General features: G+C 52.5%; 2 protein-coding genes and 1 long non-coding RNA gene across 8 annotated transcripts in view; 1 reads left to right on the forward strand and 2 right to left on the reverse strand.

Annotated features, from left to right (window-relative positions):
• Positions 1–3,312, reverse strand: part of LOC143395141 (uncharacterized) — a 79,091-nt gene extending 75,779 nt beyond the window's left edge. For all 4 annotated transcript variants that reach the window (XR_013090742.2, XR_013090744.2, XR_013090743.2 and 1 more), the window contains exon 1: positions 2,936–3,312. This is a non-coding gene — a long non-coding RNA (uncharacterized LOC143395141). The remainder of the gene's footprint in view (positions 1–2,935) is intronic.
• On the forward strand, positions 1,775–9,035 carry Cpne6 (copine 6). 2 transcript variants are annotated; one of them, XM_076850033.2, is made up of 17 exons: positions 1,775–1,862; positions 3,163–3,334; positions 3,743–3,922; positions 5,054–5,128; positions 5,297–5,371; positions 5,539–5,622; positions 5,720–5,809; positions 6,173–6,277; positions 6,514–6,600; positions 6,842–6,901; positions 7,156–7,289; positions 7,363–7,417; positions 7,506–7,557; positions 7,870–8,003; positions 8,147–8,383; positions 8,558–8,732; positions 8,831–9,035. In XM_076850033.2, exons 2-16 carry the CDS (start codon positions 3,167–3,169, stop codon positions 8,693–8,695), a joined length of 1,674 nt encoding a protein of 557 aa, XP_076706148.1. In that variant the 5' UTR covers positions 1,775–1,862; positions 3,163–3,166; the 3' UTR covers positions 8,696–8,732; positions 8,831–9,035. The 2 variants fall into 2 exon arrangements, with proteins under 2 accessions (XP_076706148.1, XP_076706149.1); XM_076850034.2 differs by lacking the exon at positions 1,775–1,862 and having other exon boundaries at positions 3,099–3,334.
• Positions 9,036–11,859: 2,824 nt separating this feature from the next.
• Positions 11,860–13,382, reverse strand: Nrl (neural retina leucine zipper). 2 transcript variants are annotated; one of them, XM_076848177.1, is made up of 2 exons: positions 13,317–13,382; positions 11,860–12,192 (listed from the first exon to the last, which is right to left on the reverse strand). In XM_076848177.1, the coding sequence occupies exons 1-2, from the start codon at positions 13,380–13,382 to the stop codon at positions 11,860–11,862; spliced, it is 399 nt and encodes a 132-aa protein (XP_076704292.1). The 2 variants fall into 2 exon arrangements, with proteins under 2 accessions (XP_076704292.1, XP_076704291.1); XM_076848176.1 differs by having other exon boundaries at positions 13,002–13,382.
• Positions 13,383–15,008: the final 1,626 nt, after the last annotated feature.

Raw genomic sequence — 15,008 nt, forward strand, 5'->3', positions numbered from 1 at the left:
TCCCACACTCCCACCATCTGCTCCCTTCCCACAAGCCTCTGGGGCTTGGCCTCAGTGGAGGAAAATGAGGAACACCCCACAGGTATCGGGCTGAGGCTCTGAAAGGAGAAGGGGAATAACAAAGCTGCTCAGAAGGGGACTTCTAAGTCTCTCTGGTAGGATGGGCTGTTAGTGCAGGGTCAGGGCTGCAAAATGAGACCAAAATAGGATGTGTCCAGCTTTGGAGGATGCAATGGGATTGAAAGGCCCCAGCATACCAGGGGGAGATTGGGGAGCAGTGGGTGTGCATGTGTATATGCATTCACACACATGCTCACTATCAGTGTCACACGTGTCATCCTGTGAGCACCCTCAATAGTCAAAAATCTCAACAGTAGAGTAGCTTATAGGTGAACAGAGTCTCTATGACATGAGGAAATCAATGATTAAATTAATCATTTCCCTCAGTACCTTTGATATTCAGAGCCTCTTAACAGCCTCTTCCTCTGTGTGGCCTTCTTGATGTCCTCCCCACTCACCTGCATTCAGCCCCTCCTCACAAGGCCCCACTGCCTCCTCAGCAGGTCGGTGATGTTGCATCTGTCACACTTCATTGCCTTTCGTATTGGTGTGTCATCTCTGCATGTGCGCCTCTCTCTTCCAGACACTTCTGCCTCCCCCAGGGGAGAGGCTACATTCGAACCACCTGGTTAGCCCCAGTGCCTGGTATAATGCCTGGCACCCAGGAGATGGTTAATAAATAGTTGCTACCTTAATAAATGAGCAGCTTAAAGGAAGATGTCCTGGTGAATGCTCTTGTGTTCTTATCCCAGATCACCATGTGTTCAAACGTCTTCATGTGTGACTTATAGCTCCCCGGGCAATTAATTGTTCACTTCCCCTGGTATCACTAAGAATGACTAATGTCTTGCTTCCTTAAGATCTGCACATGGGATGGTCACTCCCACAAGGATGTGGCCCTACATGCGCAGTTGGGGAGAGGGGTGGTTGGGTACACTGTGTCACCAGGAAGACGCCTTGGGTATCAGTCCTTTAGCACATGCCCCTACTGTGCAGCCCTGTCCTCCAGGGCTTCATGCCCAGGATGTGAGTCTGTGTCCTAACCAATCATGTCCGTTTCCTGTTTCTCCTTATAAAAAGGTGGCTAGGAAACTGGACATCATTCTTAAAGCCATGAGGGTCTGCGTGGTGTGTGGTGGTTTTTAAACAGCACGTGAAATCAACATCCTGTTGTATCCTGGGTTGGTGTGAGTGAACCTATATATATGTGTGTGACAAGTAAAGCCCAGTGTTCTTTGATATGTGACTGCAAATATCCTTAACAAGTGTAATACTGTTGAAAGCACTGAGACTGGGTGTGTTTCACACTGTGTATGGGTGGGGCTGTAACTGTCATGGTGTCACAGTGAGTTTACGCACTGGCGCCTGTGTGTGTCAAGATATGTGTGAGCCGTGGGTGCATGTGTCGCCATTCTTTCTGTGTGGATGTGTGTGGATGTGTGTGCATGCACCACTGCGGCATGTGCATCTCTGTGATGCTGGGTGTGGGTGTGGTGTGAAGGGGAAGACGTGTGTCACTGTGTCTGCGGGGGTCCTGCCTCTGAGCCACCCCCAGCCCGCCCTCCTTCCCCAGTTCTGTGGCTCCCTCTCAGGCAATGGCCCTGCCTCTCCCCTCTTCTCCCTCCCAACCAGTCTGTGCGGGGGGAGCTTGTGCTGCGGCCCCCCCATCCCTCCCCATCCAGGCCCCATAAATAGCAGCAGAGCTGGAGCCGGAGCCGGCGCCAGCGGCTGGAGCAGCAAGGGAGTCAGGGCCAGGGCTGGAGAGGAGAGCCGGAGAGAAGAGCCCCCGACTGAGAGCCCAGGTGAGCCCACCCTTTCTCCCTAGAGCAGCCCTGGTCCTACCCAACCTGGCCCAGTCTCCATAACAACATCTCCTCTGGCCCCCAGAGAGGTCCCTCAACCCTGCCTGATCCCCTCACCACCAAATGTCCCTGCCTATATCAATCAGGAGACCCACAAGAGTGGGGAGACTCATAGCTAGAAGGCAGAAAACCCCAGCCCAGACCCTCACTCACATACCTACAAGGACACATTGTGAGAAGATGGGTACCAACCAGGGAAGGGTCTCAGTTTTGAAGGAGGTACAGAAACTGTCACACCTTCCCGGAGATGGACACATGACAGAAAGGGGCAGACACAGAGGGTGGGGCACTCAGACACACCAACACACACTCACTCGGGGAAAGCACGGCATGAGATCCGACAGTCTCACCCTTGAGACCTGGACAGACACAGATAGATGGACTGACCGGCCATGAACTCGGGCCGGCATACCCCTGCCTGCTGCTGCCCAAGGTTTTGTAGCAGTGCTGGGGGAGGATGGAGCGCATGCATCCCACGGGCAGCATGGAGGGGGCTGTGGCTCCCCCAAAACCCTGTCGCTAAGAGACAGTGCCAGTGTTGCCAAGAAGTGTGAGACCAGAGGAGGGGGGAGGGCTGCAATTTTTGTCATAGTGAGAGCCACTGCCAGGAGCCTGGGGGAGCCTTCAGCAGAGCTCTGGTCCTGAATCTAATTCCCAAGCCCACTGCCCCTCCTTTCCCATCAGGCAGCCAGAAGGTGAGTGGGGGTAGGGAAAGGACAGGGACAGCCCAGCAGAGCACCTTCCAATCTGTCTCCTCCTGCCTACTGAAGACTTCATTCCTGAGACCCTTTCTCTTCAGACCTCCAGGGGCCTCTCCAGCCCCTGCCCACCCCCTTGCCCCAGTTCAGCTCGCTCATGCCAAGACTGAGTGCAGTGCTGGCTCAAACACCAGTCGGGAAATAGCAGAAGATGCTGAGCCAGCAGACAGCATGGATCAATCGATGGCCTGGAAGCCAGGACTGCCAGGAACCCTGCTGCGTCCCCCAACACTTCCCAGCCCCATCCGTACATACCTAGGCTGGTAGCTGACAGAAGCACAACAGGGAGAGGCTCTGCTCCTCCATCCTCCCCTGCTCAGAGTTCTGGGGAAGTCAGGCAGAAGTCAGGGGAAGCAAGAAGTCCATGAGACCCGAGGGCCTCAATAAGGAGGGCAAGGGGGGGGGGGGCCTGGGTCCCCAGAGAACAGTCCTCCTCTTCTGGTTCTCCTTCCAGTGTCCAAGCCATCTGCTCATCCCCACAGAGACATGTCGGACCCTGAGATGGGATGGGTGCCTGAGCCCCCAGCCATGACGCTGGGAGCCTCTCGTGTGGAGCTACGCGTGTCCTGCCAGGGCCTCTTGGACCGAGACACACTCACCAAGCCCCACCCCTGTGTGCTGCTCAAGCTCTACTCTGATGAGCAGTGGGTGGAGGTGAGAGGGCTTGGATTTTTCCTTAACTAACCTTCTGGGTTAATCTGGGAAGAGGGAGGGCAGTTGTGGGCAATGAAAGCCTAGTGTAGGGAAATGCAAGGGCTCAGGGGACCTTTTCTAGGCCATGTGGGTAACCTTGGAGACGAGTATGCCATCATGACAAACCCAAACCATTTTACAGTTGAAAGCTCACAGAGTCCCAGAGGTTTCTGATGTTGCCCTTGAGGCGATGGAAGAGATCCCAAAGGCCTTGAGAGCCCCAGAGCGCTGAGGGTTCGACAGCCCCCTGAGCTTAGGGGTCAATCTAGGAAAAGAAGAGCTTGTTGTTGAAGATGTGGTGGCCCAAGAAGAGCTGGCATGACCTGAGCAGTCAAGGGCAGGGAAAAGTAACTAACCCTCCTACTGCAGGTGGAGCACACAGAGGTGCTTCGCTCCTGTTCCAGTCCTGTCTTCTCCCGGGTCCTGGCCCTCGAGTACTTTTTTGAAGAGAAGCAGCCCCTGCAATTCCATGTGTTTGATGCTGAGGATGGAGCCACCAGCCCCCGCAATGACACCTTCCTTGGCTCTATGGAGTGTACCTTGGGCCAGGTCTGCATTCCTGTTCACCCCACCCCACCCTTATCAGTTTCTGTCTCTGGAAGTCAAATTAAGAGATAGCATTAGCTTTGGAGCTAGTTTGGTTTGTGACACGATCTGGGGATGAAGGTGGAGGGAGACAGCTGTAATGCCTTCACCTGCTTTGGCCAGGGTATGAAGGGTAGAAGAATCAGTGCTCTCTGTGTGTCCACAAGAGTCAGCCCTTTGACTGTTAGTGGTGGACTCAGTTTCTACAGCAACCTTTAGAGGGAGGTATAGGCCTAAGATTTGGGAGGATGAGGCAGGAGGATTGCAGGCTTGAGGCCAGTCTTAGCAATTTAACAAAATCCTCAGCAACTCTGTGAGACCCCCCCTGTCATAAAATAAAAATAAAAAGGGCTGGGAATGTTGCTCAGTGGTAAAGCACCCCTGGGTTCAACTCCAGTATCCCTCACCGCCGAAGAAGAAGAAGGAGGAGGAGGAGGAGAAGGAAGAGAAGGAGGAGGAGGAGGAGGAGGAAGGCACAGAGGACTGGAGTGTAGTTCTGGACCTGGATCCCATCTCTGCCATTCAGTGGCTGTGTAGTCTAGGGCAAGATACTTAACCTCTCTGAATCTTAATTTCCTCATGTAAACATTCTCCCTAGAGGAGAGAATTCTATAGTGCTTCCTTCTCTTTTGTTTTTTATTTGTTTGTTTTGGTGCTGAGGATTAAATCTATGGCTTCATGCATACCAAGGAAGCACTGTATCATTGAACTACACTCTAGTCCTCTGTGCCTCTCTTCTTTTTTTGGGAGGAGAGAGGTACTAGAGTTGATCCTAGAGGTGCTTTACCACTGAGCTACATTCCCAGCCCTTTTTATTTTTATTTTTTGACAGGAGGGGGCCTCACAGAGTTGCTGAGGATTTTTGCTAAATTGCTAAGACTGTTAAATTCAAACCTGCAATCCTCCTGCCTCACCCTCCCAAATCTTAGGCCTATACCTCCCTCTAAAGGATGCTGTAGAAACTGAGTCCACCACTAACTTAGCCAAAGGGCCAACCCTTGTGGACACACAGAGAGCACTGATTCTTCTACCCTTCATACCCTGGCCAAAGCAGGTGAAGGCATTACTGCTGTCTCCTTCTACCTTCATCCCCAGATCGTGTCACAAACCAAAGTCACTAAACCACTACTGCTGAAGAATGGGAAGACAGCGGGCAAGTCCACTATCACGGTAGGCAAGGTCACCTGCGCTCACCCTTGGGCCAGGTAGTCAATGCCCCTGCATAAACATCCATAAGAATATCATGTCCAGGAATACATTCACCAGTCGGGAGGGTATGGGGTGGCCCTGGGATGGTGGGGTGTGGATGGAGTCCTACCACCTGTGTCCTCCTTACAGATTGTAGCAGAGGAGGTATCTGGTACCAACGACTATGTGCAACTTACTTTCAGAGCCCACAAACTGGACAACAAGGTTGGAACCCCAGAGTCCAGTCCCCTATGTTCCCTGTTAGAGAGCTCTACACCTCCCGCTGGAGACAAATCCCAGAGTCTCAGGCCTGTTTCCTTCTCAGTGTTAGCACCCTCCAGTCCCTCCTTGCAAACTTCATCAGCTCATGGGCCCTCACCTTGCATCCCCAGGACCTGTTCAGCAAGTCTGACCCTTTCATGGAGATCTATAAGACCAATGGGGACCAAAGTGACCAGCTGGTCTGGAGAACTGAGGTTGGTACCTAGAGCTATGGAAATGGGAGGGACAGAGAGAAGAGCAAGGAAACCGAGAAAGGAGGTAACGAGCTCCCTTCCCTGGTGTCTCTCCAAGGTGGTGAAAAACAACCTGAACCCCAATTGGGAGCCATTCCGCCTGTCCCTGCACTCTCTATGCAGCTGTGATGTCCACCGGCCCCTCAAGGTGAAGCCCCAGCCAAGCAAGCACAACCTACTTGGAACATCCAGCCTGCTGTCTGAGACCTTCCCCACCGAGTGTGGCAAGCCGCCTCCCTCTCCCCCATGTGATAAGCACTTCTCACTGTGGGATAAATAACAGTTCACAGCTCAATGTTAAGCTTCCCACATGTGTGATTTTTATCAGAGGCCAAAGTCCCTGCCAGATTGAGCTAAAGAACCAAGTTCAGCAGGTAGCTCTCTGGGCCGGTCAATATCTGTGTGGGTCTAGAGACTGTGCAGCTCCTACCACCCTGAATCCCCCACCCAAACCAGAAAGCACCACAAAGCATCCCTAACCCAGATCCCACCTCTCCCCCTCCCTTTTCAGTTCCTGGTGTATGACTATGACTCCAGTGGGAAGCATGACTTCATTGGCGAGTTCACCAGCACTTTCCAGGAGATGCAGGAAGGGACGGCAAACCCTGGGCAGGAGGTGCCACAGAGACCCTACCCCACCTCAGAATCCCACCCAAATTCCTGGGAAAATCCTAAGGGTGACCCTGAAGAGACCACCATAATTGGCTGGAGGTGGAGAGGGTGGAAAGTCCCCAGGTTTGGTCAAAGGATGGAGCCATGGGGATCTTGCTCTAGGAGGCTTTGCTGGAAAGGGGCAAGAGAGGCCACCTGATGGACTTACTACCCTGTGTTTGTGGGGTGCATGTGGTCTAGATGCAGTGGGACTGTATCAATCCCAAGTATCGGGACAAGAAGAAAAATTACAAGAGCTCAGGGACGGTAGTGCTGGCCCAGTGCACGGTAAATTCTTGTTTCAAGTGTTGCCTCTGCCCCTTCCCCTGCTACAATCTGATTCAACCCTTCCCTTGTTTCAAAGACTAACCATTTTTCTGCTCCTGGGAACTGGGAATCCCTGCCCCATCCTACCCCCAATTGCAACCTCAAAAACTCTGGTCCCTCCACCTTTCCCATAGAAGCTCTATCCAAACTTCTTCCCCAAAAGACCATGCCCCCACCTCATTTTCTCTCCTCCTTCTGCCAGGTGGAGAAGGTGCACACCTTCCTGGATTACATCATGGGTGGCTGCCAGATCAGCTTCACGGTAAAGGCCCAAGGAGTGGGGGCACAAAGAAGAGGGAGAGTCTAAGTCTGCAATGAGCCCATAATCCCACTGCCCCTACTTATGCTTCTTACGAGTCTTAGAAATGTTAGCTTATACCACATAGCTCACCACACTGAGACTACCTGTGGTCCCCCAGACTCATCTCAGTCCTCCCTACAGTCCTACTCTGGTTCTGGCTAGCCTCTGTGGCAGCTCCCATAGCTACAGCATGATCCTTTCCTCATCCTCACCAGGTGGCCATCGACTTCACCGCCTCCAATGGGGACCCAAGGAGCAGCCAGTCCCTCCACTGCCTCAGTCCCCGCCAGCCCAACCACTACCTGCAGGCCCTGCGTGCAGTGGGAGGCATCTGCCAGGACTATGACAGGTAAGAGGGAGATGGGGAGGAACAGGAAGGCCAGCCTTGCCCCAGGAGCCCCATAGCCTTTTCTTCTCTCCAGTGATAAGCGGTTCCCAGCTTTTGGCTTTGGAGCCCGGATCCCCCCCAACTTCGAGGTAGGCTGGGTGTAGGGGAAGGGAGGATATGGGGGTGTCAGACAGGAAGGAGACTCATCCCCTCATTGTGCTCACCTTATCCACACAGGTGTCCCATGACTTTGCCATCAACTTTGACCCAGAAAATCCTGAATGTGAAGGTAAACTGGGAAAGTCCCATCAACCTACCTCCTACCTGCCACACATGCTTGCTGCGCATGTCTGTACATCTCACACCAGAGCACAGACTCCAATCCCATGGGCTCAGCGCCCTCTCCCTTTCACCTATCCAAGGCCTGGCTTCACTGGGTAAGACTCCTTCCCATAGCCCAGAGTCTACCCACACAACTCTTTTAGCCCAGGAAACTACCCAACTTTCTTCCTGTTTTAGTGAGGAAATTGGGGTGGCAGGTCCCAAGAACAGAAGCACCTCCTAATCTCTGCTAGTTACACCTCTGCTTTTTTGCCCACAGAGATCTCAGGGGTCATTGCTTCCTACCGTCGGTGCTTGCCACAGATCCAGCTGTATGGCCCCACCAACGTTGCCCCCATCATAAACCGTGTTGCTGGGCCTGCACAGCGGGAACAGAGCACCGGCCAAGCCACGGTGAGGAGATAAAATAGACAAGCATGTGCTGCCTGTACCCTGTGTGTCCTCAGGTGGTGCCAGAGCCAGGGCCTGGGTTGGGGATAGGCGTCAACATCCTTGCACACAGAGACGACCTTTCTTCCCCCTCTATCTGCCCTCAGAAGTACTCAGTGCTGCTGGTGCTCACGGACGGAGTGGTGAGTGACATGGCTGAGACCCGCACAGCGATTGTGCACGCCTCCCGCCTGCCCATGTCCATTATCATCGTGGGTGTGGGCAATGCCGACTTCTCTGACATGCGGCTGCTGGACGGCGACGATGGTCCCTTGCGCTGCCCCCGAGGGGTGCCGGCAGCCCGAGACATCGTCCAATTCGTGCCCTTCCGGGACTTCAAGGATGTGAGTGCTCGGTGCCCCTCCAGCGGAAGGGTTCCTCAGCTCCTCTTGCCCTCAGATCTGACATCTATGTCTCATCTGCTTGATGTCCTGCGAAGTGCGCTGGAGCCCAGCTGACCACTCCGCAGTCCTTCGCTCATCTGACCCAGCCCCTAACCATGTCTCCGCCCATGCCAGGCTGCCCCGTCTGCTCTGGCGAAGTGCGTCCTGGCTGAGGTGCCCCGGCAGGTGGTGGAGTACTACGCCAGTCAGGGCATCAGCCCTGGGGCTCCCCGGCCCTGCACGCCAGCCACGACTCCCAGCCCTAGCCCATGACTGCCTCCCATCGGATCGACACACCCTCCACCTCTCAGTGAGTCCTGGGGCCCGAAAAGGGTGCACACAAAGGATGTGAAAAGTGGGGTTTCTAAGGAGACTACTTTGGCTTATGACTATTCCACACCTTCCCAGGTGCCTGTCCTGACCCATGTGACTCAAGTGACTAGTGCCTCTGCCTCTTGAACCAGCTGTGCCCCCTGGGTTCTGGAAGTGAGTGGTGGGCCCTGCCCCCATCTTTCCAAGCCCCATACCCCTCTAGTTTGTGGCCCTCAGTGACTTCCTTCAGTAATCCTGACTCTCCTGCCATTAATAAAAGGAACCACTCCTAGCACCTCCATCTCTACCTATTATGTCTCGTTGTTCATTGGGTAGTCTGCAGTACCCAAACAAACCAAAGAAAATGTGGGCCAGCACCCTTCAAAATCTGAGCCAAAGCTCCCCAGGCAGGCATGGTCTCTGCAGTCTTACCCCAATCATGTGCCAGTGGGCTCTAAGGAGCCCCCACCCTTACTTCCCAAGCACAGGGGTCCAGATACTGTGGGGGTTAGTTATAGGAGATGGAGAGGTAATAAGGGGCTGTCAAGAAGGGGCAGGCTGATGCTTTCTTACAGCTGTCTACAGAGAAGCATGCTGAGTCCCTGAGGGTTGAACCCCTGCCTCCACACAGCTGTGGGGTGGGTCAAGAAAGATGGTTGGGGAGGTGACTGAAGGAAGGCAGCAGATCAGTTAGTGAAGTCAGAGCATAGAGAGGGCATTTAAGGAATGCACAACCTGATTTTCCTGGGTATGTAAATGTATGTGCTTTCATGCACCACATATCCCTGGCCCTCCATGAATGTGGCTTCAGTGGTTCAGGAAGCCCAGCTGTGCACTATTGATGATAACATTAACAACAGCAGCAAAGTTTATTCTTTAGCATGTGTCAAACTTTGCTTCTTTAAATGCATTCATTCTCACTAATAGTTATCATCATTTCCCCCATTTTTCTGACAAAGCAAGTGAGGCTTAATTTTTAACTGACCCATGGCCAGAGAAAAACTCGTAGAACTGGAGCTTGAGTCCAGGCCCAGCTGACTATAAAACACCCACACTCTTCATCATTACAATGTGCAAACTTTATTTGAGGTATAGCCCTCTGATCCAGCTTTATCACCTTGAGACTCAGGTGTATGTATATATGACCTAGTTGTATGCGCAGGTATATGTGGATGAGTATCTCAGCCCTGTTGTGCAATGAAGGTAAGAAAGGTTTGCAAGAGAAGCAGAGAGTATGGATTAAAGTTCCGGGGAGCAGGCAAGGACACAGGTGAAATTCAGAGTAAAGGAAGAAGAGCTGAGCTCCTGAGGGATCTTCTCCACCCAAGCCCCTCCTTTCAACGAGAAGTGTGGAAGAGGATGGAGGAGAGGAGTTACCTCTCCCATGAGCCCTCAGAGGGGTATGAGAGCCAGAGAGGCTAGCCATTAGCCAAAGGTAGGGAAGGGAGAAGAGAAATTCTAAGGGGGGATGGAGGAAAGGACTCCTGTTGCAGGCTCCTGAGTGGAGGAGGGATGAGCTGGGCTAGAGGAGGAGAGGGAACAAGAACTGTGAGGAGAAGAGAAGAGACAGCTGGGGAGGGGGTGGATAGAGGGGGCAGAAAGGAAGAGAGACATATGGGAGCCGCTTCCCCCATACCCAACCGCTTCTCCCATTTATTATGTCCCTTAGAGGACAGACAACTGTGGCTGATGAGGTGGCTGCTCCCAGCTCAATGCCTCTGCTCTGCCCAGAGGCCCCACTGGCCCTCCCCATATGCTGCGGAACTGGAGGGGTTACCATGGCAACTGTGAGACCTTGAGGATAACCACAGGCAAGCCAAGCTAGACCACTGCTGCTCCTGGGCTTTTGTGGTGGCGGTAGTGGAAGGTAGAGGCTCCATCTGGACCAATTCCCGCCCCTCTACCCCATTTTCATTAGCCCTTCAGTACTGAGATATGCCACTCAGTTCCAGGTGGTTTCTCCCACCCTCTTTCTGATATACACACAGATGCACAAAACAGTAACATGAAACAGGGATAGAGAACGAACATTTCTTAAATTGCAAGAACATTTAGCCAGTAACGTTAGAATTCCACCTGGGCTTCAAGTTTAATTCATAAAAGCTGCACTCAGCTCCCCGTCATCCTGGGAAGTCTCACCTCAGCCCTCAGAGGCAGGAAGTAGCAGGGACACCCTAGGTAGGTCTGGAGACTGAGGCAGCTTGGAGGAAGTAGCAGAGGCCCAGTGCCTGTTTCCCAGTGCATGCTTCCCCTCCTGGATTGCTCTCCCACAGCTTAGGCTGCAGCCAGGAAGCTGAAGCAGGACAGGAGGGCTTTCTGTAAGCTTGTCTTAGGGAGCTCTTGGGGACATCATTGGGAGTCCCTCATGGATGAGGTGCCAAAACTGAAAAAGTGCCAGAAGTCATCCAATCTAAGTGAAAATTAGATGAAGTGTCTAAGTTCCAGGGAACAATTGATTAGCTCAAGGTGACAAAGGGCTCCTATGGCAGAGCTGTGATTAGCACCAAGGGCTTCTTCCCAGCTGACACCAAACCGCTACCAGGGTTTACTTCTCAGACCTGTACTGCTCTGGACCCTGCAGGCCACTGGGTTGGGCAAGGAAACACATATTGGTTAGAGTTCCTAGTCTTGCTGTTGAGAATTATTAAATCTTGAAAATGCAGGAGGCCTAAAATGGGGAGGCTACAGTCCTTCAAGTGAAAAAAAAAAAAAAAAAAAAAACAGCCTCATTGCTAATTGTAGTCTTAATGCACTACAAGTTGAAAACCTTGATTTAAGAACTAAACTGAGGGGGGAAGTGTACCACTCCCTCTCCTTCCATTCACTGTGCCACCCAACCATCCTCCACACCTGCACCTTCAGTGCCTGTCATTGGCCCCTGAAGAGCTCAGTATGCTTGCTACTCATGAAGGCTAAGGTTTATGGCCTGAGAAGGTGTATGAGTGGAGGAGTTACCTCTCCCAGAAAATGGCCAGACTAACTTCGGGCATGCCTTGAAGGTCTAGAATGTTTGGGGTTATTTGTGTGGTCATACGGGGAGTGGATAGGACCAGTGGACAGGGGTTAGCTGGCAGCTAATCTCCAACTCAACCACCTCCACGGCCCACGCCCCCTGCCCCGGCTGCTCAGAGGAGGAGGTGGGTGTGGTCCCCGGGCCCGGGGCCGCTAGATGTCAACCGGTCACAGCGAGCCTTGTAGAGGTCGCGCTCCCGAGACAGGCGAGCTACCTCCGCCCGCAGCGCGTCTAACTGAGCAGCCAGGCGGGCGCGCTCCGCCTCCAGCCCGCGCCGCTGCTGCAGCCGCTTGGAGCGACAGGCCTGCGCGTAACCGCGGTTCTTCAGCGTGCGGCGCCTCTGCTTCAGCCGAAGCGCCTCGTCCCGCCCGCAGCCGCGCAGCTGCCGGTTTAGCTCCCGCACAGACATGGATACCAGCGCTGCGTCCGAAAACCGCTCAGCCAGCTGAGGAGGAACAATGCAGGGACCTGGTCGGCTGTGGGTCCCACTCTGTTCCATCCACAGGTGGGAACTCTGGGTTAGCCCCGCTGTCGAGAAGGCTTCGACCCCCCGGTTCCCACCTTTACCTGAATGCCCACTTTTCTAACAGAATCCATCTCAGTCCAGACCCACAGGTCCTAGACACCCGACTCGCACCCCTTGGCACACCCTGCAGTGCAGGCCCCGCCTCCCACTGTCAGGCAAGCTCATCTACTACACTCGGTGCCCCTCGCAGCATATCCCGCTTCATGCCCAGTTGTGTGCCAGGGACCCGTGCCCAGACAGTCCCCTCCCCTCCAACAAGCCACGTTTCCGTGTCCTGAATGCCGCAACCCGGTGACCCTCAAAAGATTTGGATTATGCCCTAATGCCCTCAATACCCCCATCTGTGTCTATAATTAATAGGATGAGTTCCAATCCTTCCTGAGAAGGTTGGGCATTGGGAAAGCACAAAGCCTTGGAAAGGCCAACCTCAACCACTGTCTTAACGCGGCTCCATTCCACATGGGGCATCTATTTACCCCCCTGTAATCCCTCTCTGGGGGCCTTTTCTAATGTATCCCTGTTCCTTCTGATTCAGTCAATTCGTTTCTCTTCCTTTTGAAAAAAAAAAAAAAAAAAAAAAAACATAGTTTTCTCTGATTTCTTTTAAGAGTCCTTCTTCCCTTTTCCTGCCCTCTTTCCCCAGTCCAAAACCCTCTCCAGGAACTCTCCCTCTCTTGGACCGCCTCCTTCAGCCTGCCTCCCCTCAGACCAGCCTACTAGTCACTCACCTGGGCATGCTGGGCTCCTGTTTCCTCTAGGTTCTCTGGGTAGTAACCATGGGGCCCCTCAACAGGGACTGGGCCCTGACCCTGCAGCAACTCCACAGCCTCATCAGGACTCAGCCCCAGTGCTTCCCCAGAATCCAGCTGCTGCTGCAGGGTGGCCAGCCAGTACAGCTCCTCCAGGCCTGCCCGGGGGCCCTCAGTGGCCCCCACCACGCCTGACTCACTGAAGGTTGGTGAAGGGGGCACTGAGCTGTAAGGTGTGGAGCCCAGCGAGGCTGTTGAGGCCACTGATCGTCCCTCTGGGGGCTCCCGCTTTACCTCAAACTTCATCAAGTCAAAGTCATTGACATATTCCATGGCCAGGGGGCTGGGGGACAGTGCCATTCTGTGTCTGGGCTAGGAGATGTGCACCTGCAAGAAAGAGAGGTCTGGAGTACATGGAGACTGCCTGTCATCCTCTTTTACCAAACCCTCTTCCTCCAAAGTTCAAATATGCTGGAGCCAGAGTTCTGAAAAACCAAATTAATGGTGCAGTCCTGTTCCTCCAGACAGGGAGGCAACCTTTCAGTTGGCATGGGTTCCTGACAGGGGCAAGCAATTGAAGACCTGATGGAAGAAGAGGACTCTCACCCCACAGGAGACTCTGAAATTAATGAAAAACAAGAGTAATATGCAGTTTTCCCAACCCTAGTGCAGAGACATACTGAGAGGCCCTGTCATCTCAAGAGGCAGCATTCCATTTCCAAGCAATTAAAAAATTGTGCTTAATTAACTGTGACGGAATGTGTGTGTGTCTTTTAGGACAGTGGGAAGGCATGTGTGCTGTGAATCTTAAGATATAAGGATACTGTGCTGTTACATCTCTATCTTATCTGTCTTTCAAGGCACTCAGAACAGTGTCTCAGGAAGACTCTTGGTGCTCATTTGCTCTATGGATTAGTCATTGATTCCCTGTTATAGAAAAAAAAGAGACTTTCTAAGAGAAAAATAAAGGTCCTAGAACTAGTTCTAGAAAGATCTAAACTGAGTGGCCACCATCTTTCCTCAAAACCAATCTCTCCAAGGGAGAACCCACCAACTCTGAATTTCACCCCTTTGATTCAAATCTGCTATATTGAGCAGATTGCCTGTGCTTTTCTGACCCACTTTCCTTTTTTTTTTTTTTTTTCCCAATGAGGGAAGTTAGACTTTATAACATCTTCCAAAGAGTGTTCTGTTAAACACAAACTCTAAGAAGTACCCAAGAAGAGGTCTATGCTCAAATAATTTTAGAAAGGCTGCCTCCTATCCCTACCTCTTGCAGAAGAGCAATTAATCTGAGAAGTCCTTTAGCAAACCATTTATTCAACTTCAACACAGAGTGTCCCAAACTTATGATACCAAATAACTCTCTCTTGTCTGTTACCAACCACAGAGCACTTGTGCACTTGGGGAACCTCTGCCTTTCAGAGATCCTTTCCAGCCTGAAAGTCCCGGCTCTCGCCCAGCTCCCAATTCCAATAGCTCCACTCCCACCCTCAGAATGAGCAGAGCAAGGAGTGTTCATCCCCTTAGACTTTGGCTCCCTCTTGATGCCCCAAGCTTAGATAGTTCTCTTCTCGGTCACATCTCAGATCCCCAGACCATACCTACAGAGGTGAAAGGAAGGACAAGACCTCTTTTTTTCTCTCAGGAAAAGGTTCTATATTCTCTATGGAGCTCTTTGCCCTGAGAGCACAGAGGAGTTGAAAACAAAGACACAATTGAAGGAACTGGTCTTTGACTGGAAGGAGATGATAAGACCTGAATCAGTGTCCAGAGAGAACTGGATGTGCAGAGAAGAGGTAAGTGGGGAAGATTGATTATCTCTCTGATACGATGGCACCCAGTACAGGGGTGGGGTAGGGTGCAGAAATTTGAGGATTCTAGAAAACTGACAACAGGAATAGCAGATATCTGAGGAAGGAACAACAGGTGGGAAGTCTGACACCCAGGTACCCAGACATACTTACTTTAGGGATGGCAAGAGAT

The sequence above is a fragment of the Callospermophilus lateralis genome, chromosome 3, assembly GCF_048772815.1.
Source record: "Callospermophilus lateralis isolate mCalLat2 chromosome 3, mCalLat2.hap1, whole genome shotgun sequence".
NCBI classification, from domain to species: Eukaryota; Metazoa; Chordata; class Mammalia; order Rodentia; family Sciuridae; genus Callospermophilus; species Callospermophilus lateralis.